We start from the raw sequence: 22,704 nt of genomic DNA on the forward strand, positions 1-22,704 counted from the left end.
TGCCGCATCCATACATATCCTGCCCCAGGGAGCAGAGGCAAAAGTCTTGGCTCTACCGCTGAAGGATCCTGTGACATCAGCAAACTCCCTCCTCCACTCTGCACCCAATATAGCTCTAGCTCTCATTCTTCAGTGTGGAATATTACACAGTTTCTGAGGTTTGCATTTTTTTGTATTTAACAATCATCAAGCGATACAGAATTGCGCTTCTGACTAATCAGCATCCTCTACATTCCAAACCCCACGCACATGGTGACTTGCATGTGTTTTCTTATTTAATCCTCACAGCAACCCTATGGAGGTATTGTTGTTACCCATTTTACAGATGAGGAAACCGAGGCTCAGCTCATGTATGAAGATTAAATTTGGTGGCAAATTACAGGGGACCCCAAAAGGCTCACCCAAGATAGCGTCCAAGATCGCTGGAAGCTACATGGTTTTTCTCTAACGTGTAGAATTCCAGAAGCAGTTGTCCATGGCAGTTCTGCAACACTAGGGACCCAGGCTTCTATTAGGTCACTTCATCCTCCACTCCCAGGGTCCCCTCATTGTCTCAAAGAGCTGCACCTTTCCTCTAAAAACGCCTGCCCCTCTTCTGCTTGCATCTCATCAAGTGGAACTTAGTCACATCTAGCAGCAAGGGAGGCTGGGAAAGGCAGCACTCATTTTAGGTGATCAGATGTCAGGTAAAAATTGGGCATTTTATTATAATAAAAGAGTTACGAGTGATCAAGAGCATAGACTGACCATAGAGTTAGACTGCCTGGGTCTGCTCTTGTCTCCACTTCCCAGTGTGTGACCTCAGGTGGTTTATTCCTTCACTCGCTCAACAAATACTTGTTGAGCACCTACTGTGCCCTACACTGTTCTAAAAGCTGGGGATACAGGACCAACCAAATGACAAAACTCCCTGCCCTCATGGAACTTATACTCTAGTGGAGGGAAATAAACTAGCTAATAAGTGAAACATATAGTGTGTTAGGTGGTATTCGGTGTTGGGAGAAAAATAAAGCCGGGAAAGGGATGGAAGTGCAATTTCAGACAGGTTCTGAGCAGTGCCCTGGGGAGAAGCTGGCATTTGAATAAAGACCCAAAGGATCTCTGGGGCGAGTGTGTTCCAGGGAGGGAGAAACACAGTGCAAAGGCCCTGAGGCAGGAGCGTGCCTGGCCCGATGAGGAATGTCAAAGAGGCAGAGTGAAAGCAGGGCAGACAGTGGGACCCCTGTTGGGACCTGGGCTGTCCTTTGGCTCAGATGGGAGGCTGACCACTCTGGCTGCTGAGTGGAGAAGACACCGAAGGGGGCAGACAGAGCAGGGAAACTGGTTAGGAGGCTGCTACTGGGATCCTAGAGAGACATGATGGTGGTTGGACCAGGGTGGAGCCAGTGCAGTGAGGAGAAGTCATCAGGCTGGGTTTACTGCCTCTTGAAGGTAGAGTTGGGAGGATTTGTTGGTTATGGAGAATGGGGGAAGGACACAGTCAAGGATGACTCCAAGCTGATTGGTCAGGCAGCTGGAAGTGTGAAGCCACCCATTTGCCAAGAAGGGCTCTGAGTGCAGCAGACTTAGGGGCAGGGCAGTGTGGGTCATATGGGAAGTTTGGGTTTGGACAGGTTGAGTTTGAGACTTATTAGACCTCCAAGTGGAGAGGACAGGAAGGTGGATATATGTGCCTGGGATTCAGGGAGAAGCCCAGGATGCAGACACAACTTTGAGATTAATCAGCATATAGATGATATTTAAAGGCAGGAGAAAATGAAATTAAGGAGATAAACATGGTTATTAATCTCTGTGTGTCTCAGTTGCTGCATCTGTGTTATGAGAATTAAACACAGTGAAATATAAAGCCCTTAGACCGTAGCCTGGCACATCTGTGTTTGTCACAGCAGGAATTATTGTACCTTCCTAAATTTACTGCATTTACTATATAGCTGATGAGTGGTTCAGGGACTGTGTTGGGTGTCCTAGGAGAGGGCTGCCAAGAATGTCGGTGTAACAGTCTCATCCTGGCCTTCAAGGTCCTTCCAGCTCAGCATACCTCCCAGACTTAACCGCTGACCTTCTCCGAAGCCCCCACTTCCCTCTAACCTGACTCATCACCCAGCACTGTTCCTTCCCTACTACTGTCCCCAGTGACCCTGGCAACTCCTCCAACCCGCATCTTGGCAGTTCCAAGCTGCTTAGTCCTCCTATGATGCCTCTTCTTCCAAGAAGTCTTCCTCATTCACACCCCCAACTCCAGCCAGACAACATGCCCATTTGGAAGCCCTCAGGGTCCTTGGATGCCCATTCCTCCCTTCCTGGAGCCAAGCTGTTTGGGTGCCTGACTGTCTCCCCAGCCTGGCACATCTCTGTGCCGATGCAGGTGGCAGGAGCAGGGACTTGTGCCCAGGTGCTCTGGCTCCAAATCCAGACTGCTTCCCGCCCCTCCACGCTGCCCAGCTCGGAGCCACCAAAAACGTACTGGCCTGGGAGTTCCGAGGTTGGGATTTCCACAGCATGGTGGTTGATGTGGCACTTGGGGTCCAGACTAGCCAGGTCTGAACCCCTGTCCTTCCACTTCCTGGCAGTGTGGGCAAACCACATCACACCTCTGTGCCTCAGTTTCCCTTTCGTAAAGTAAGACTGACAGAAGGCTGTGAAGAGTCAGTGCCTTCACACAGGTGAGGCTCTCAGGCCAAGTAAGCAGGCAGTACACACCCAATCAATGCTCACTGTTATTGTTCTTACATGAAGCACTGCCTGTCTGCAGCCTGCCCGTCTGCAGCCTGCCCTGCCTCTGCAGCGCCCCACCCCCTCGGCCTGCACAGGCCCCCCTGAGTCCCAGGTTCTAGGCCCACCGGGGACAGTTGGGCTCAGCGGGGCCTCCCAGGGGGCAATTGGAGTCTGTGGGTGCCATGGCCCCCCAGGACTCTCGGAATCCTCCTCTCAGGCCCTGCCTCCTCTTTGCAGATTTTAATGAGAATGGCTTCATCGATGAGGAGGACCTGCAGAGGATCGTCCTCCGACTGCTCAACAGTGACGACGTGTCAGAAGACCTGCTGACCGACCTCATCAGCCACGTGTGTGTCCGGGGCTACCGGGCGGAGGTTGGGGTGGGCCTCACCATCCCCCGAAGCACCTGGATGGCAGGCAGGGTGAGGTGTACTGAGGCATGGGCGCACACTGGAGGCAACTACCTCCAACTTTCTGTCTTTCCTCCAGGATCATGACTCCCTTCCAGGGTCCCCAAAGCCATAGCCCAAGCCCCCCATTCCAAGAGGCCTTCCCACCAACACTGCAGGCAGTGCAGGCAGGTGGGCCAACAGCAGCTCAGCCTCAGAGGGGCACATCGCAACGTCCCCTTCCCCACATTATCCCAGCACAACACGACGCCCAGACATCCTGAGGGACCGTCCAAAGTGTGACAGGACATGAAGACAGCCATGGATCCATTTGTCTTAAGTACATGAGAACCTTTTGGTTTGGGTGGGAACTGGGAGCAAAGATAAAACCGTGAAGGGTCATCGCTGCCCCTGACCCTGCCTGTGCCCCTTGCGGTAGAGCCCCTGGTGGCAGAGTGACAGGAGTGGGTGGGGGGTGTCACCTTGTTCATCACCCCACACTCTTCTCACTATCAGGTTTGTGCTGGAGGCACCAAGGGACTCTTTCCACCATGAGGTTGGCCCAAAAGGCCCCATACCTCGGTGCCCACAAGGCCCCATACCTCGGTACCCACAAGGCCCCATACCTCGGTGCCCACAACCTCGTCTCTCTGCGCCTCCATGTCCCTGTCTGGGGTGGAGCACCTGCCTCACAAGGGACTCAGGGAGGTGTGTTAAGCACCTGGCAGAAAGCTGGGCTTAATGGTTGTGCTCAGCATGTGGTGCCTGCCCTGACCTCAGTGCCCGCATCTCCCTCTGATTCTCTGCTCTCTGCTCCTTCTGCACCCCTATCCAGGTCCTGAATGAGTCGGATCTGGACAATGACAACATGCTGTCTTTCTCAGAGTTTGAACACGCGATGGCCAAATCTCCAGACTTCATGAAGTAAGGTGTTCTGGAGTGAAGGGGATGCCCAGCACTGTGGGGGACAGGAAGGGCCCCTGGTCTCCCTTGGCCAGTGGGGCACCTCGGTTTTCCAAAGGAGGGTCATGAGTTTCCAGGGCACTTTGCAGATTCTTCCAGAATCAGCAAAACTGGAGCTTCTGAGAAATTAACCTGGAAAGAGACAGGGAGTGGGGTTTCAAAAGGCACGGGGGAAATTGCATTCCAGGCTTTGCAAATGATGTGGGCAGTCCAAACTTTGGGTGCTGTCCCTCTCTGGCGGCACAAAGCCCCCTGGGCTCCAGGACTGACCTGGGGAGTTTCCTTTGCCACTGTTCATCCAGCTCCCCTTCTGCCCACAACCTCCACATGTCATGAGGAGTTGGGGATTTGCATGAGAGTGTGAAGATGCTGGTGATGGAACTTAGAGAATTCTAAGAATTTCCAAACCTTGTTTCAGCTGGAAAGGGGCCTGCATGGTCCTATCTGGCCCTAACACCTTTGAGGCGATTGGCCATCCCTGTGTTTCTCAGGCTGTGTTTGACAGTCTTATTTGGCTCCTTCCAGCTGTGGGAAATGAACCACCCCTGGAGACAGCCTTTTCGTGAGGAACAGCCCAGTTAGAGGCCCCTCTTGTGCTGAGCTGCCCTTGTTTGCGTGTGCCTGCTTCACCTGGGCCCTATTCTGCGCTTAGTCTTCAGTCTAGGTGACGTTGTAACAAGAAAGAATGCTCCCTCAAGATGGTTTAACAAACCAATCAACAACGAACGAAAACAGCCAGAGCTCGGAGAGCACCTGGTCCAGAGCCCAGAGTCTCTCCCTCGGTCCTCAGCAACTCCGGACGTTGCTGTATGTGCAACTGGCAAACTCTGCTTTGTTAGACTTGAGGCCAAGTGGCCTCCCCACAGCGGTCAAGTTTAAACCTCTTTGGCTCCGAATGACCCTCAGGGAATGTCCCTTAGCTCTCACTCCAAATTCCCAGAGAGAGAATCCGAGTGGCCAGCTCCAGGCAGGTGTCCAGTCCACCTGGCTGGAGGAGAGGGCCCTCCATTCCGAGATGGTTGTGGCCTGGGCAGACTTTCTATAAAGGGGTCCACATTTGGACCACCCCAACCGAGTTCATTCCTCTTCCTCCATAACAGCCCAACACACGACTGAAGCCGAAATCCAGTCTGTCTTGAGTTTCTTCTTTCAATCTTTCCCTTTGCTTTCCGCTGATTCCAGCACCACAAGGTTCTGACAGCCTTTGCATTCAAGAGCTGCTCAAAGGAGCTTCAAGAAGGCTTTGGGTTGGCTTGGGAGAGCTTCAAACAGGCCACCACTCAAGAAAGGGACGAGAGAGGTGTGCACCCAGAAATGAGAGGGCGTGTTACGACTGTGGGCTCCAGGTGGCTCATGGAATTCTTTCTTTCAGCTCCTTTCGGATTCACTTCTGGGGATACTGATGTGGCCACAAATATCTGATCTGACAGCCTCGAGGTGGACCCCTGGAACTCGGAATCTGAACCCTTCGGGCACCAGGGGAACTCTAATTAGAAGAATGACTTTGTCCCTGTCCCTTTCTCACTTCTAGAATACTGTTCTTTCAATAAAGCAAAAGGAAAGACTTTCCCTTGCTCCATCAGTTCCTCATTTTTTGAATGCAGGACCACACAGAAGTACTTTTTATTAAGAACTGCTCATTCCAGGGTTTAAGTTTGCCAATGACACAAAGACAGGTTCCCAAGACATTTTTGCCCCACTCGGCACCCCCGTGCCCTCAGGATGCAACAGTGTATGGCCAGCGATCAGGTCTTATTTACTTTGCTATTCCACCAAATCCTGGAATGAATTTGGCCATCCCAGGGGCTCTTTGGGACCTAGGTGGTCAGGGACCCTGGGACACAGGAGAAGCCCCGTAGGGGGTCTCTGAAAGCTGTCAGATGCCTACCTGACGGCCGGTGGTTTTTCTTGTTTACACTGTCCTCAGAGGAGGACACAGGAGAAGGGCTGTTTCACCCTCACATGTACTTGAACCTGTTGTGGGTTCAACTTCAACCTGTTGTGGGTTGCCTTGCCTTTAGGTCCTGACTCACTTATTTAGGGGAAATAAGAGCCCTGTTGCCTGATGGAGTCCCTTAATCAAATCCAGCAGGTGATGGATGTTGGAGAGCTCCTGTGGCATGGGCCCATACCTGGCCTGAGGTTCCCATCCCAGATCCTGTCTTCTGAGGGGCTGTTCCCCACATCCTGTGCCCTGTCCCGCAGGCAGAAGGCCTCCCAGGAGGCAGGAAGCAGGTGACAGCAGACACTCCAGACCCAGAACCTTCCAGGCCACCTCAGGATGTGACCTAGGAACCTGTCCCCAGTGTCCACTCTGGCCTAGAGTCCCCTGAAACACAGAGATGCCTGAAAGAGCAGCTTGATCCTGGGTCAGCTCCCTCCTGTTCCCTTCAAGAGACAGTCCCAGGGGTCGATGCCAAATCAGCCTGTCCCTGCCAGGCTGGGCAGAATATAGAACGTGGTTTCTTCTCTCAGGCACCACAGGGTCCTCTGGGATCTGCATCATCTCTGCCCCTCAGTCCCCAAGAGGACTACATGCAGGGTGTATAGTGGGAAAACCAGAGCTTGGGAGCCAGAAAGGCCTGGGTTCAAATCCTGGCTGGGCCACGTCTAAGCTGCCTGAACTTGGACGACTGTCTCCACCTCTGAGCCCCAGTGTCTTTATCAGTAAAGTGAGAGTAACACCACCTCCCTCCCAGGTTATTGTGCGAACAAAACGATGCTGAGCCAGGGCTCAGGCCGGAATTCCTTTGCATCTGACACCAGTGCAAGCATTCTGGGGCCGCTGCATCCTCACTCTCAGACATGCAATAACGGGGCCTCCTTGATTATACCAGAGGAAGCAGATGGGAGGTATCTCTGTGCCTGAGTGACCTGCCACCAAGACTTGGGAGCCCCACAGTCCTCAGGGGAGAGGTGGGTGGGCCCAGCAGAGTCCTGGACACGGCTTTTTCTTGGCTTGAACCCCTGGGGCTGAGCATTGCACAGGCCCTTCAGACACAGCGCCGTGTGACTCTCAGGTGCTGTCCTGCTGTGACCAAATGCTCCTGGGGCTCAGAGGAGAAGAGCCTGGGGTGATCATGGCTAAAGATTTTATTCCAAAAAGCCAACCTGGTCAGGCCACGGCTGTCAGGCGTCACGCTCTGAACTCAAAGTAATGGTCCCTCCTCTGCCGCTCCTGTGGGGAGACCCTCTTCCCCGATGGGAATGTCTGGTAGGTCTTCAGGTTCTCGGGGGATGCTCTTAAAAGGTACCACTTCTTCTTCGGGCTCAGAGGAGGCCTGCAGATGAGGATGGGCCAGTGTTATGCAGCGAGGGTGGAAAAGGCCCATTTCCCAGCCCCTGCTGCTGATGACCCTGCGGGCTGCTCATTGGCTTAACAGCTGGTAAGTCACCCTGCACTCAAGATGAGAATCACTTGTGTTTGCACAATGGGACAGTGGTTAAGAGCAAGGACACGGGTGTCAGGAAGCTGGGCTGGATTCTGGCCCAGTTCCTGCTAGAGGTGTACACATGTAATATGGACTAATGTTGGTACCTCTCTCCTCACACTGTTTTGAGGAGTAAGTGAAGTAATACATACAAAGCACTGAATAAGGTGCAAACACTCAGTAAACATTATAAGAAATATGCTGCTGATGGTGATGATGGTGATGGTGATGCTGATGCGGATGCTGATGGTGGTGGTGGTGGCGGGGATGATGCTGATGGTGATGACAGTGTTGATGGTGGTGGGTATGATGATGGTGGTGATGATGGCAACGATGGCAGTGAAACTCAGGGAAGGGCAAGGACTTTCCTCAGGCCACAGAGGTGATAAGAGGAAAGGTTGATCACAGGCACTGACCCTCTTCCTCTCAACCACCTGGTTGGTCCTCTGTGTTACATGTGAAGCCAGCAGCAGCAGCAGAGGCTGCTAGGCAGTTTGGAGAAGGAACGGAGCTGGGGCATCCTGCGCTCCCCACAGCTGCAAGAGATGTAGATCCTGCCTAGAGCAGTCTCAAGAGGAGATCTGTCCCCAGGTGAGGCCCTGCCCTGTCTCCAGGGATGGACTGGCTCAGAGCCACCCTGAGGGGTGGAAATGACCAACCCAGGGCCCTAGAGTTGGCATTGGGAGATCTGGGTTCCCTCCAGGTTTTACCTCCAATCAGACTTGCGCTGAGCACAAGTTCCCAAAGCCATCGCTAAGCCTCAGTTTCCCTATTTATAAAATTGTCCCATCTGTCCTGCAGAGAGGAACCTATAGAGGCAGCTAAATTTGTTTCTTTAAAAAACCTGTGAACTCTATGAAAAAGGTTGCTGCTTTATCAGTAACAGTGATGGCAAGGCTCAGGCTCTTGAGGCAAACAAGGGATCGGCATGGAGTTGAGAACCGAAGATCTGTCCCCCGACTCCTGATGCCCCCTGCTCCACAGCACACCTCACAGCACAGACTTCTGATTTCCCTGCCTGGGCAACAGGGGAGAGCGAGGAAACCACATGCCTGGATTATCTCGCAAGGCAGAGCTGGCCTTCCCTGGGAGAAGAAGCTCTCCCAGATAAAAGCAGCAAAGAGTGGGCAGTGAGGAATTTTCGTATTTATTAGCTAGACAGTTGGAATTTGAAGAATATGTACAAGTCCCTAGGAGAACATTTTTTGAATCTGGACAGGGCTGGAGACAGTCCCTGCTTTGTGTAGTACCCATTTGTGTCCGCCAGAGGGCAGCAGCTCCTTGCAGGGGGAGAAGCTTGCATTTTCAGGCCAGCAGAGATTGTGGGGTTTGCACCCAAACTCCTTAGTGCATCTGACCAGGAATATGGTCTTCCTGATTCTGCTCATTCTGGTTCCTGGCATCCCTCCTAAGGCTGCCAAAACCGTGACTCCCTTGCTCTGTAACTGTCACCCTCTGCACCGTAGGCTCTTTGGGGTTGAGTCTTAACTCATTTCTGGCTAAGAGCAGGTTCCCTGTGGGTGTGTGTTGTTGAATGCGTGGACGAAGGGAGGGCAGGCACTCACAGGTCGGTGGGGATGGGGTACCGCTCCCACTCCCTCACAGGCAGCACGAAGTAGGGGACCCGGGGCACCATGCCCGTCTTGTCTTGATAGTACTCCCGATGCCGCTGGGCCATCTGCAGCTCAACCAAGGAAGAGACGACAGGTTGTTAGTGCGCAGGCGCAATCTCGGGCATCTGCAGTCCCTGCCTGGCTGTACCTGGGCAGGTGGTAGGGCATCGTCTCCCTTAATGTTCCTGGAAGAGTCCCCAGCCAGGTGTCCTCTCTGAGCCTCAGCTCCTTGTCTGGCTACTGGGGATAATGACACTAGGCCAGCATTGCTAGGGTGAGTAAATGAGGCAGGGGACCAGCAGAGGTAAGGGATGTGAAGCCCAGCTTAGTAAGTGGCACAGGGAAACTCGGTGTGTGTGTGTGTGTGTGTGTGTGTGTGTGTGTGTGTGTGTGTGTGTCTCCCTGCCCCCTCTCCTAGGCAGGCTGTGCTCTGTGAGCCAAGATGGAGGAGCAGGCCTTCCCAGGCCCACAACACTGTCCCACAGCTCCTCGGAGTCTGACGGCATCCACCTGGTCCTCTCCCAGGGGAGGCTGCTTTCTCGTACAGTTCTCCACCCGGGGACCAGGAGGCATCTGTGTCCTTGAAATCAGGTCTGGAGGGATGTTTGCAAGGGAGCTGAGGGGGAAAGTGAGCTGAGGAGCAGCTCAGCCTCCCCTGAGGTGGGGGAGCGCCTGTGTGCCTGTGCTCCGCCGGGACGTGTCTGACCAGATCCAGGGTAGGCTTTATGAGCCGGAGGAGCAGAATAGGAACAACGGGGGTGTGGGCAGCCCCTCCCCGCCCCCCATCTGCCTCTCTTTCCCAGAGGGCAGGTGGGGTCCACTCCGGTGCTGGGGCTGACTAGGGCACACCCTAGAGGGCGCTGTAGAGCAGGGCGGTGTCAGGTGGGCACTGGGATCCCAGTGGGCAGGTATGATTGAGAGGAGACTGGGGGCTGGAGCCGGGGTGGGGCTTAGCGGCCGTCAGCGCATGCGGTTCATCCTGTGGGTGAACCTTGGGGCTTTTGCTCAGAGGGAGGTAAGCCAGGGTCCGCAGGGGGAGAGGCTACTGGGTAGAGGTGAGGGCGGGAACATCCCCAAAGTCCCCTTGCTCTCGCTTTCTCAGTAGCAGCGGGAGCAGGGAGAGAGCCACGGTTGTCCCTGGAGTGGGGGGAGAGCAGGGAAGCAGAGTGCCGAGCCCCTCCACACTCCTCCAGCCAGACTCACCGGGTTCCCTGCTGGCTCCGGGGCTCTGAAAAAGCAAATAGAGGCGCTCTGGAGGGTGAGAGGTCTCCCCTGGCCTCCAGCCATCACTTCCTCCCCATGCTATGGGGGCGGAGGTGGGGGGCGCCAAGAGGGGGAAGGGTGGCAGGAGCCCCGCCTGGGCCGGCGGGCGGCCCACCTGGTAGAAGCGAGTGAGCTCGGCTGAGCGGGTACTGTCCAGGTTGAAGCGGGTGTAGCTGGGCATGTGCAGCCAGCGGTTCCAGGTGTGGGAGCGGTGACTCTGCACTAGGTCGGGGTTTGGGGAGAAGATGGTCGGGAAGTGGCCACCGTTGCTGAAGGGAGTGTGGCTCTTCTCCAAGGCTGCGTTGCGCTGGTCCTGGAAGTACTTGAGAGTGGTGGTGCCATAGGGGGAGCCGAAGGAGAAGGCCACACCAGGAACATGGCCTTGGTACCTGGGAGAGCAGAGAGAGGTGAGGGAGACATGGGTGGAGGGCTCCAGGCTGGTTCCAGTTCCAAGACAGGCCCTTAAAGACTAGGGGTGACATCAGGAGGCCCCACTGGTCACCTCTGGGCCTCAAGAGGCTTCCTAAGGTGCACTGCCCAGCTCAAGTCTCTGGGGAGGACAAGTGCCAGAGACCTGGTCCTCTGCCTCCCCACAGAGGTCTCTGCCCAGACCTCTACGACGTCACCTCCCAGACCAGGCGCTCACACAGGGATCAGGACACCTAGGGACCAGGACACCTGGGTGCCAGTCCTGACCCCCTCAGCGAGCTGTAGGCAAATCACCGTCCCTCACTGGCCCTCCATTGACTGAGGGGCTGGCCTGAGGATACAGAGACCTCCTGCAGCTCTGACGTTCTGTGATGACCTCATGAAGGGGCAGGGGACACAGTGACACATGATGAGTGTCAGCTCTGGTGTGGCCGAGCCCTGGGTTCAGAGTGCCGCAGCCCCACTCTCAGCAAGACGGCCTCCCAAGGTGCTGCCCAGCCAGCCTGCAGAGCTTGCCCAGGGCTCTGGAGCTGTGAGCGCTTTATAAGGAGCTCCATCACCCTCTGCAACCAGGGAAGTGGCTGGTGAGAGGGCCAGCAGCAGGGCGAGCACAGACCCTGGGACACACAGCACAGCCAACACGCGCTCTCAAGACGCCCGGTTATAAGGTTCACGCAGAGAGAACGAAGACTTGTGTCGGCAGAGGGAGGGGAGGGGAGGGGAGGGGAGCGCTGGTGACATCAAAGAGCTTGGGCACCAGACTTTGGACAAACAGCAAGAGATGGAAGCTCCGCCGTCAGCACAGCCTCCGTGGGCTCCCCAGCCTCTGAAACCTGGCCCTGCCCCCGGGTTGCCACGAGGTCGCCAGTGGCCTCTCCGCAGCGGTGGGCACTGTTCATCTCTCTCATCCTGAAATACCACTCTCGGCTCCTTATTTTCTGTTGGTTCTCACCCATACCTCTGACCTTTCCTTCTCAGTCTCCTCCTGATGCCCCCCATCAGCCCACTCCCTCTGGGGTCTGTCCTGGGCCCACCCGTTCTTCCTGGTGACGGCAACCAGGTGGTGGCCTTAAACTTCACCTGTGTGTGGATGAGCCTCGGTCTACATCTCCAGCCTAGAAGTTCCCTCCAAGCTTCAAACTCCCGTATACAGTGCACATTAAATGTCCCTGGGCCTTATCCCCCACCTCCACAATCCAGACCCCTGGAATCCTGCAGCATCTGAGGCTGCCCAGGGGCCAGAGTGGTGAGCAATGGGGCTGCAGAGTGGGCGGCGGCGGGGAGAGACCCTCCACTGCACTCGGTTCTTTCTCCAGCCTCTCCTCTCTCATTCCTTGGTCTCTGTCTGCCCTGAATTCTATGACCCTGGTGGTCCTAACCCCCTCCCTCCTGCCTCAGTGCCCTTCCTGTGTTCCTTGCTGGTGGCCACATTTCCTGCCCTGGAAAGATGTGGGGCTGGTGAGTGCCTGTGAGCCCATGGGGTCACCTTGGCCACTTCCAGGATGGAGCCCTCCTCTTTGCCATGGCTTGCCCCTGTCCTGGTCTGGAGATCCCTCCTCCTGCCTTGCCAAGGTCTCACTCACTCCCCCAACCCATTCCTCCCCATTTCTCTCAGCCTCAGTCCCTCCTCCTACCCATCTGTGATCGCTCCTCCCCTTTAGCATCTTCCCTTCTGCCTGCAAACATGCAACATCTTTCCTTGATTCCCAAGTCCAAACGGGGCCTTGCTGCTTTCTTACCCACTACCCTTTCTCTTCCTTTATTTCCGAATGTCTCCAGAGAATCCCCTGTACTTCCTGCCTTCGCTTCTTCTACTCCTACACTTTCCTGGACTTCCCTCTGTCTGACTTCTGACCCATCACTTAAGTGTGGGCTGGTGCTTTCTCATTAAGGTCATGTAAGATCATCCAGCTGCCAAATCCAATGTCCTTGACCCCCACTGTCTCTGTAACATTCACACCGAGGAAGAAACGTAACGGAAGTGGTAGAAGCAGGGCCCCTGGGATTTGTTGGTGCTGCGTATGAAATGTAATGAGACGGTCAGTTCAGTCATCAGCAAGTCAAAGACAAGCGGTGAGGATGCTTCTTCCTTCCTCCCAACGAGTCCTTCCACATTGGGGGTGGTCCCTCCTAGTGTTTCCAGCCCCCACGTGCTCGTCCACATGGATGGTGGAGGACCATCTGCCTGGTGAGGTGAAGCCCACTCTTCTCTCCCTTTTTTTTTGAAGCAAGGAAGCCCACCCTGGTCCTCCACATCCTGTTCTGAGGGGACATACTCTGCCCTTCGAGCGGAAAGCCCGCCCCAGCCCAGCTCTGGTGGCTCCTTCGGGGTTTCAACGTCAGCGCCATTCTCCAAGACCTCTTGCCTTCTTTTATCTCATTTCTCAAGTGGTCCAGGACACAGGAAATGAAACAGGTGCTGGTCACCAGGGGTTGTCAAACCCCAACAGAGATAATGACACGACAGAGGGAAAACTAAAGAAAGATGGCCTAGAACATTCTGCAGGGAAAAGAGCATGCATGACCCAAGAACATTGGACTGGCCAGTGTGGTCATTCAGGTATTAAGGGAGCTGCACCAAAGAACTCAGGAAATAAAGGACCAAAGCCCTTCTTGAAAGCAGTGTTCAGTGATGAAATCCTACCAGCTAAGAGACGATCGAAAGAAAAAACTACCAGTCATGTAGAACATCTTCACAGCTATTTAAGTGCAGAACTTGGAATAGCTACTAGGTGAAGGCTGGTTGCAGAAAAGAATGCAAATGTTATAAAACCTGTCAAAGGAAAAAGTAATTTAAGCAGCAAAAATTGGGGGGTGGGTGGAGGGGGAGCTGGAAGTGCACTTTGAATTTCTAAAGCAGAGTCAACCCCTGGCATCTAAAATTGAAACACGTTGGTAAAAATAACAGAATAATTACTCTAACCCCTTAATAGTTTTCATTCTCTCTTCCTCTCCCTCTCTGTCAGAGGGGCCTTTTAGAAGCTAAGATGTCTTGTGATGAATTAGCATTTATCTAGAGTCTAGCTCTTTTTCTGTTCTGCTTCAGTATCTTTCTCTTCAGTTAGGTTTGAGTAGGATTAAATTTCATGCTTTTCATTTTAAAATAGTAAACATGGTATGATCATATTTTTATTAAATTGTTTTGTCTATCTTTCTGTCCATCGATCCATTCACCCATCCATCTAGTCTTCTATCTGAATAGACACCTAAAAAGAAACCAAAAATGAGGTTTAGGCTCATTCTGGGTGCTTGGATTTGGGGTGATTTGTTGCTCCCTTCTTTGCAAATGTAATATTTTTTTAGAGAGTCAGATGGCATTAGGAGCTACTTTATTGGGAACCTACTGTGTGCTGGCTTGATGCGTGCTGTCAGGAATACAAATTGCTCAGCCCTGCTTCCTTGAGCCTGCCCCTCCTTCAGTGTTTGAGTCACGGTGAGTGTGCACCGGTGGCCCAGGCTCTCATGCTATTAAACACAAGGAGGGAAGGCCATTCCCATGGAGGGTCGGGAGGGACTTTTGGTGGAGCTCCATAAAGGCGTGTCCCTTGGGGGAGGCATTGAGAAGAACCCCTGCTCCTCTTCTGGGTGCTAGTGTTCCCCAGAGTCCTCTTCGCTCTTCAGGGGACCACGCCCTCTGGAAGAGCTCATGCATGTTAGGCTTCCAACACTGGACACCTAGATCTGTGCCTCCAACCCCACCCCTTCTCCCCGCTACAGACCCACTCACCCAGCTGTCCACACGGGGCATGCCCAGGCACCAGACTCAGCACGATAGAAATGAGCCTGCTCCCCCTTCTGGATTTCCCTGCCCTGGGTAACGCCATCCCCATCTACCAGAATCCACCAGAAACTCAGCATCGCCCTGCCAACCGTCACATCCAGCTTCTCCCTAAGTCCTGCCTTTGCTCCCTCCTTAGGGACTTTTCCACTGCTCTCCCTTGTCCCACAGCTGCAGGTCCTCCTCTTTGCTCATCTGATCAGCCTCGCATCTCCTAGCTAGACCCATAGACCAAGTGTCACCCCCTGCAGCTTGTCGTCCACACTAATGCCAGAGCGATCTTTCATCACCAGACCACCATGGCTCACCTCTCTTTTCACTTCCCCGCAGGCACCCCATGCCCCAGAAGTGCTACTCACATCTCTGGGGCCCCACGTGCTCTCCAAGTCTTCACACACATTTCCTCTACCCAGAAGTCCCCATCTCCTTCTGCCCCGTGGGGCGTCCCACCCTCACTCACAGAGCCAGGCTCTCTGTTGCCTTCCCTGACCACACACCCTCTACCCAGCAGCACCTCCTTACAGTAGGGTTATGATCCTTCATCCATACCCAGATCCATATTAGCTCCTCTCCTCTGCTAATATGTGTTCTCCTTTATCCGCAGCACCTACACGCCCCCGACACACAAGTGCACCATAAATGTTCACTGGAGGAAGCAGAAGTCCAGGAGCCCAGGGGCACCATGCCCTGGAACCATGGCTCCCATCTGCAGAGCACGCACCAGCACAGAGTGTCCCACCCACAGGGGCGGGCGCACCTCAAACAAAGGAGCTATAGAAATGTGCCCGTTTCCTCGTGATCCTTCTTTTTGCCACCCCCAGGCTCTCTGCCACACTCCTCCTCTGCTCCCTGCTTTCCCGCCTTCTCTGAATGCCAAGATATTTGCATCCCAATAGAAGAGAAGCCCTCTCCTCCGCAATCCTCCAAAGGTTCTGCCTGGATCTGAATTCCATTCAGCACCTGCTGCTCCGGGTGGGGTGCGTGTGTGCACACACACATGCACGTGGTCATGTTTATTCAGCACTAGGCAGACAGCCTTGGCTAGTAAGTCTATGTCCCCGGACGCACTTGCATCTGTGAGCTGTGAGCATGACTTGTGCAGTTCCACGGTAGAGCTTTGTTTTCGCTGGGCATGGGGCCAGCCAAGGTGGAGAGAACAGGGGAATGACAGGTTTCACAACGGGGCATCAGATGGTCCTGACCGGGCCTGCCACACCTCCTCCTTGACCCCTTCATCCATCCCTGCCCCTCCCCAGCCTGCACACCACACAAGCTTGGAGACAGTGCTCAGCCTGGCCCACGGCAGAAGTCCACTGTGGTTACTGTGCACACAGGGAGCCCTCCCTTCCTGCTTCTTAATAGCACTGCTTGGCCCCATAGCCAACATTGGAATTAATTACTGTTCTCCATCGGGGATCCCATGAGCGACTTATTAACTAATTAACTTGTTACTATTCAGCATGTCCTCATTCCGCAAGCACCCTCTTCTCCACACACTTCCTGCTGAGTACGGTTCAGATCAGATCTCTCCCCTGGGCGCAAACCTTCAAGGGGTCCCCATTGCCCGTGAAGTTAAGAACAAATTAAGCCAGGCGCTCAAGGTCCTTCTTGGTGTGAAGCCCTGCTTTCCAGTCTTACCAACCTCTGTCATATCCCAGAGTAACCGAGCAGGACCTTTCCGGGATGGAACCTCCCCACCGTGTCTTCTGCCTGCCTCTCATCAGTAGAAGAACTTTAGCTTCCAAGGCCTTTCCCTGAGTTCCGAAGAATGAATTTAATCCAGGAAGTGAGAAAATGCAGAAAGAAAGGAAAACAGTCAAGCAAGACAAATTAATAATAGTTTAGCCATTAAACAAAGCCAAGGTCCTTTAGCTCCTCTTCAAGAACTATCGATAATATTCTGAGCCATGTCCTTTGAGCTGTTTTGCAGATACTGAAACCCCCGCCAGGCAGAAGAAGTGAACTGTGTGCTGCCCACAAGCCCGAAGAACCTGACCAGCTGGAGCCAGAAGACTGATGATGTTGACTCCCGATGACCTCACCACCAACCAATCGGGAGAATGTCCATGAGCTGTCATGCACCCCACACACCCCCCGCCCGCCGTCTGTAAAAACCTTTCCCTGAAAGCCTTTGGAGAGTTTGGATCTTTTGAGCACTAGCTTCCCAGACTCCTTGCTTGGTGCCCTGCAATAAATGCTGCAATTTCCTTCATCACAACATGGCGTCAATAGGTTGGCTTTACTGTATGTGGCCGAGTGGACCCAAGTCTGATTCGGTAACACCAGCTTTGCCGCTCCAGCCAAATAGGCCATTTGCTGCTTTAGAAGCATATCCTGTTGGTACCTGCACCCCATGACTTTCCCCAGGTCATCCCCTCCATCCAAAAGATGTTTCCTCCTCTCCCCACATTGTGATCTTACCCATCCTTCAAGGTAGATTTCATCTACCTCCTATTCCATCCAGCCTCTTCTGACCAAGACCATCCGCTCCAGTGAACCATCTTCACTCTTTGTGCCTCTCAGGTCTCAGTTCACATTCTACTGTGTTGTCATTACCTGGGCAGTATGTTCTTCCTTTCTGAATTATAAACTCGTGGGGATAGAGGGTTGTCTTCTACTCATACTTACATCCCTGGCATTCCTGGCACTCAGTACCTGTTCTGGAAATATTTGCTGAATTGAGCTGATACATGGGGACACACTTCTAAGGGCTGATGATTATTCTGGATAGAAGGATGGTCCCTGTTACAAAGCCCAGGTGTCCAGGGCCCCCGATTTCCTGTTCTTAGGAAGGCTCCCCAGTTCCTCAGGGTTGTGTGAGTGTGTCAGTTACCTATCTGGGCACATGGACTCTCCTATATCCTCCTGGGAAGGTGGTCTTTGTTTTGTACCCCAGGATGTACTGGCCCGTCTCTCACCGAGAGGTGACCTGTTGGAATTACTGTACTGTGGTGAGCAGCAGCCCATCTCTTCCCAGCTCTGCATTGTGACGCCACGTCGATAGCTTGAAATCGGCTACAGCAGGAGTAGTTTTGCCACAGATAATGGGTGAACGCTACAAATCAAGGTTTTTTTCCCTCCAGAGAGCTGGTTGTTAAACATTTACCAGCACACCACTGAGTGTGCAGATCTGTTGTATGAGGATTCCGGGGGAGGGGACAAGGCCACCTCGTGGGACCACCCTTTAACAATGGCAAGTATGAAATGCACTGATACGAGGTTCTTGAGACCCCCGAGGCCCAGGCCAGGCTTAGTGTCAGACATGGGCACAGCTGTCACTCCAGGCAGATGGAGGGAGGCACTGGGGTAGAAGCCCGTCACACTTATTCCTGCTGAGAGCCACTGCGGGGAGCTGCAGGCACCGGGGGCAGCAGCAGTCTGGGTATGAATGAATGCACAAGGGCAGGTCGAGTGTTTGGACTGGGAACCTGGTGAGGTGTGACGGGAGGCAGAGAGCAAGGGAGTGGGTACCACCTGAACCTGTGCCTCTAGCAGGGAGCACAGAGTATCACTGAAGCCAGTCTCATCCCTTAAGAAGCCTTACCATCCCAGGAGTTCCCTGCTCACTGCAGGGATGGCACACAGGCCAGACAGTGGCAAAGTGTCTGAAGGCAGTGCTGCCCAGAGCAGCAAAAGACCAGATGGCGCATCCTAGCCAACTAGTCTGAAGGCCAGCATCCTGTCCCCCTTGGTGCTAGAATCAGACCTTGAACACTGTAGGGGTCCAACTAATGATAATAGCTAACAGTTGGAGGGATTGAAGAGAGCAGGGGTGCTGAAGTCACAGAGACCTGGCTGGGTGACTTGATGAATGACTTTGGGCAATTTCTCATCTGGGTTGTTGTAAAGGGTTTTGTTGTTGCTGTTTGTTTGTTTTTAAATTTGTAAAAAGCCCAGCACAGTGCCTGGCACATAGTAGATGCTTATACACGGGGGTTCATGGTGCTACTACAGGGCATCAGGGATCTGGTTCCAGCCCAGCTCTTCCTTCACCAGCCTGGAGCTTAGGCAAGTCCCCCACAGACCTCAGTGACCGCATCTGGAAAGGGATGGGAAGGGCTGGACTACATGATTCCTGAGGTCCTTGACACTGTAAATATTCTCTGCCTCTCTGAATACAACTGGTAAGGGGGATGATTTGAATGTCAGAAGAGACTGGCTGCACTGAAAATCCTGTGATTAATGTTTGAAAAGACATTCAAAAATAATAATTATCCAAGTGTGGTGAGGAATCTTGGATTCTTTCAGTACGTTAACAAAATTGCCAATGAGGTAGCATTTAGACACATGAGACAACTCAATTCATTTCTTGTTGAAGAGCATCTTTAGGGAGAGCATATCCCTCCCAGAAAGATCCAGACGAAAAAGTAGCACGTACAGGCTCAGCTGCTCAAACTAGACCATCTACGCTTGGAGCCTTATTTACGATTCACTTGTTGCCACAATTTCTAGAGCAGTCACAGGACAGGGCGCTCAAGGGAACTGCAGACAGGTGGTGTGGCTAGAGAAGCATCCTGGGATTGCTTCTGAAACTCGCAGCTTCCCACCCCCACAACCCCAGACAGAGTTGGGGAACTGTGAGGGGGAGGGTTAGGTTCCAGTTGGAGACTGTGAGGGGCTTAAGAAAAAATACATCAATGTATAAAATCAAACCTCATGATAAACACCCATAATATGGTGTCAACACCACTATCTACAGCTGCAAAAATGGCTTTGAGCTAAACCTTATGTATTTAGACCAGACTGGGAACCCCTGGGGGGCAGCCCCCAACTTGTTTGCCTTAACCCAACATCTGGCACATCCCAAGCACTCAACACATCTTTATCAAAGGAATGCCTAAACGATTGAAAGAATTAATAGGGAAGTCCTCCGTCCTTTCCTAATACACCTGGCTTGACTTCAGGAAACAACTGTGACCTGGTAAGTCAGCTTTGTCTGATGTGGCCAAAGTAGCTTTCAAGCTCTCCCAGATCCAAAGAAAGGCCCTGCCCACAAATGGGCTAGACTAAAACTACAGCACCTGCCCCTATTTACTGCATTCCCTCTGTGTGCAGAAATAATTTTAATATCACAGCCCCGCAATATCATGCTTATTCTGCAAGATGATCCAAATGTCATATAAAATATAGTGTGAGACCTTTTCTTCGTTTCACAGTCTGTTTAGTTTGCAGAAGAGAGCATGTGTTGTTTTCAACCACATGGAGATCCTGCCTGCAAAACACTCAAGACATTAACTTCATTCATTCATTCATTCTATACAAATGTGCTGATACTTTGCTGGTATCTCAGAATCCAGCCCCTGCCCTCAGTGCAGACATTGATTGGTAGGAGAGAGAAGACAATTTACACCTTGGAGGAAGAGGTTAAGAGTGGAAATCTCAGATACTTTGAAAGAAAGGGCCAAAGAATCGAAAGAAACAATCAGACTTGCATCTTAGATGTTCGGAGTGTGAAAAATCCAGAGAAACGGAAGGTAGGCTTGGCCCTTCATCCAAAAACGCTAAAGACAGGGCAGATCTCCCAGCTGGAAGCTTTCAAAGACGGCGGTTCTGCGAGGATTAAGTGAGATCAGTGGGAGAACCGACCATTAGGTCGGTGGAGAGTGCGCACCACTAAATGTTACTGCCGGTCGTGCCTTGTCAGATTCTTCGAGCCCTGCCCGCCCCCGGGTGCCCAACCCATCTCCTTCGCTCCTTCAACCAACAGATACTAATGTTGCCGGAATCCTGGGTGCCCCGCACTGTGCTGGAGGCCGAAGAGCCCTCTCCTTCGGGGACTCCAAAACCTCTTGTTTCTGCCCGGTGTCTCCAGACACCAGTCCCACAGGCAGTCGCCCCCTTCTCCTCCCGACCCGGACCCCACTCACTGTTACCCGAGCTGGCATGCTCCTCACTCGCTAGGGACCCACTTCCTACCGAAGGGGATCTGGAGCGCCCCGCCGCGCCCAGCCACTGCCGGCTGAGAGAGCGCAAACCGCCCCACCCCAAGAAGGCCACCTGGTCGGGTGAAAACTTGGCGCCCGGTCCCTTCAACCCCCAAGGCGCAGGGGTAGAGTTTTCGAGGCCGGAGGCGGGGTGGGGGTGGGGGTTGCGGAGGGAGGAGAGAAGACTTCCCCAGGGGCTCTGACCCCCAGGCTTGGGTGGGGTCTAGTATTCGGAGGTCTTACCCGGGCATGAGGCCAGGAGGCACGTAGGCGGCATTGAACTCGGTCAGTAGGGTGCCTGCGCTGCGGGAGGCCATGGTGGCGGCAGTGAGAGCGCAGCGAGCCCAGGGTGCTCCTACACCACGGTCAATAGCCCGGGTCACCAGGCAACCGTGAGCCTGGCAACGCCGGGGTGAGGGGGGGGCGTTCCTGGACCACTCTCCCCCTCGCTGTCCCCCTTAATGGAGCAGCACCGTGGGGCGCGCCCAGAAGATGCCCCCATCTCCACCTGCTCTCCTGTGTGAACCCACAAATCGCTGCTCCTACTCAAGCCTCCACTTTCGCATCATTGGGCGCATCTCAGAGCTTCACTGCTGGCCCAAATGGTTGATGCTGGGATGAGGGGTGGATGTGGAAACGGTGGGGGTGTCCCCGGTGGACGCACTCTAAGTGTCCTTCTGCCTGCTGCAGGACCCGGCTTGGGACGCCCTGGCTTTGCAGGCGGCACACAAAGCAGCGGCCCCAGCGCGGCTCAGCTCCAACGCCGGAGTGACTGCAGGGACCTCAAGAGCCATTGCTGGCCAACGGTGCCCGCTGCGCCCCAGTTCCGCGGGGCTTCCAGGAGGGGGTTTGGCCATTGTCCCGCTTTGCATGTTTGCCAGGAAGCACCGAAGTGTGTGTGTGTGTACTGAGAGACATTTTTCTCCTTAGTCTCTCCTCTCTCCCTAGGAACTGTCTTCTCACCTCTTCTCGACTCCCAAACTACTCCACAAGTGTGGTTCATAAGTAAGTGGCAAACAGCCAGTCGTGAAAAGTTCTGGTGTGCGATTTACAATTGTTGGGATTACAGTTCAGTCCTTCCTGTGAATCTAGGGTTGGGTGTTTGCCTCAGAGAGCAAACTGGCCCAGGTGAGGCTTCTTTGTTGTAATGCCTCCCTCCTGTACTGGTGCCCCCCACATCCGGATTTCTCCAGTGACCCTCATGTGGCCTTGGGGCATATGCAGGGCAGGGCAGGGCTTTAGGTCTTTAATTGGGGGTGGGAGGGTAAGGGTATGGTGACAGCCTCCAAGTCCCACGTTCTTTGTGTCTTGTCCCGCCATCTACTCCCTAGCTCCCCCTGCAGCGGTCCTGGGGTCCGCCAGCATGTCTGCAGTTTAGCCTTGTCCTTCACAGTCTTAGAGAGACGTTATCTTCACAGGTTGTCAGCAGCAACTGATGGAGACCACAGATGCTAATGAGCTCCCAGGATGCTGTTGCAACCAGAATTCTCAAAAGGCTCTCTCTGACAGAAAATAATGGGACTGAGGGAGCCACAGGCTTCCAAGAGGTGCAAGAATAGGGAGGAAAAGGAGCTGAAAGGGAATAAGCGGTTGCAAACCAGGTGGAAGGACTCTCATCCATCCTTCAAAATGCAGCCACCCCTGTGGACTTCCAGATTCTCTATGTTGAACGTGGGCTCCAGTAAGAACAACAACAATAAAAGTTGTAAAAGAACAGTTTTAGTTCAGTTCAGGGGTACCATACTCCAGGAAGGTGGTCCTAACGCCTCCCCCAGACAAGATCCAGTGCCCACTCCCTCCCCTCCATTCATGGCTTCCGAGCTGACTGCCCCACAGATCCTTCACCCTGGGCTCTCTGTGTCTGTGTTCTAGTCCCTTTGTCTCTTCGCTCCAGCTCTAGTACTGTGTCATACTCATCCCTGGGGCCCCAGCTCCTGGTGCTAGAAGGACTTCAGTACACGCTTATTACATAAATTGTATACTGAGTTGCTGAAATGGCTAGTAGTCAGGAGAGTGGAAATGAAAAAGTGGGCTCTGGTTCAGGTTCCATAGGGTCAGCAGCTCAGCTAAGGGGTGCTCTGTGTTGGCAGGGTGGAATTGCTACATCTTTATAAATAGGGAAACTGAGGTTCAGCAAAGTTCCAGGCCTTCCTCAGGGCAAGTTCAGGGGCTTTTTCCTAAAGATGCACACGTCCGCAG

General features: G+C 53.5%; 2 protein-coding genes across 2 annotated transcripts in view; one reads left to right on the forward strand and one right to left on the reverse strand.

Moving 5' to 3' along the window:
- Positions 1-5,630, forward strand: part of CIB4 (calcium and integrin binding family member 4) — a 49,380-nt gene extending 43,750 nt beyond the window's left edge. The window contains exons 5-7 of the mRNA XM_064494669.1: positions 2,953-3,062; positions 3,940-4,028; positions 5,440-5,630. Of these exons, the coding sequence (XP_064350739.1) occupies positions 2,953-3,062; positions 3,940-4,028; positions 5,440-5,470 (230 nt within the window). The 3' untranslated portion in view covers positions 5,471-5,630. The remainder of the gene's footprint in view (positions 1-2,952; positions 3,063-3,939; positions 4,029-5,439) is intronic.
- A 1,515-nt stretch (positions 5,631-7,145) lies between these two features.
- CIMIP2C (ciliary microtubule inner protein 2C) lies at positions 7,146-20,855 on the reverse strand. Its single transcript, XM_010991211.2, has 4 exons — positions 20,749-20,855; positions 10,490-10,763; positions 9,064-9,176; positions 7,146-7,348 (listed from the first exon to the last, which is right to left on the reverse strand). Exons 1-4 carry the CDS (start codon positions 20,820-20,822, stop codon positions 7,204-7,206), a joined length of 606 nt encoding a protein of 201 aa, XP_010989513.2. The 5' UTR covers positions 20,823-20,855; the 3' UTR covers positions 7,146-7,203.
- Positions 20,856-22,704: the final 1,849 nt, after the last annotated feature.

Source organism: Camelus dromedarius, chromosome 15 (genome assembly GCF_036321535.1).
Source record: "Camelus dromedarius isolate mCamDro1 chromosome 15, mCamDro1.pat, whole genome shotgun sequence".
Lineage (NCBI taxonomy): Eukaryota > Metazoa > Chordata > Mammalia > Artiodactyla > Camelidae > Camelus > Camelus dromedarius.

Excerpts from the sequence above, each read along its gene's own strand:
- CIMIP2C (XM_010991211.2), bottom strand. The coding sequence starts at position 20,822 with ATGGCCTCCCGCAGCGCAGGCACCCTACTGACCGAGTTCAATGCCGCC. Across the intron at positions 10,764-20,748 it reads CCTCCTGGCCTCATGCCCGG|GTACCAAGGCCATGTTCCTG; the intron begins GTAAGACCTCCG and ends CTGCTCTCCCAG. Across the intron at positions 9,177-10,489 it reads AGCTCACTCGCTTCTACCAG|ATGGCCCAGCGGCATCGGGA; the intron begins GTGGGCCGCCCG and ends GTTGAGCTGCAG.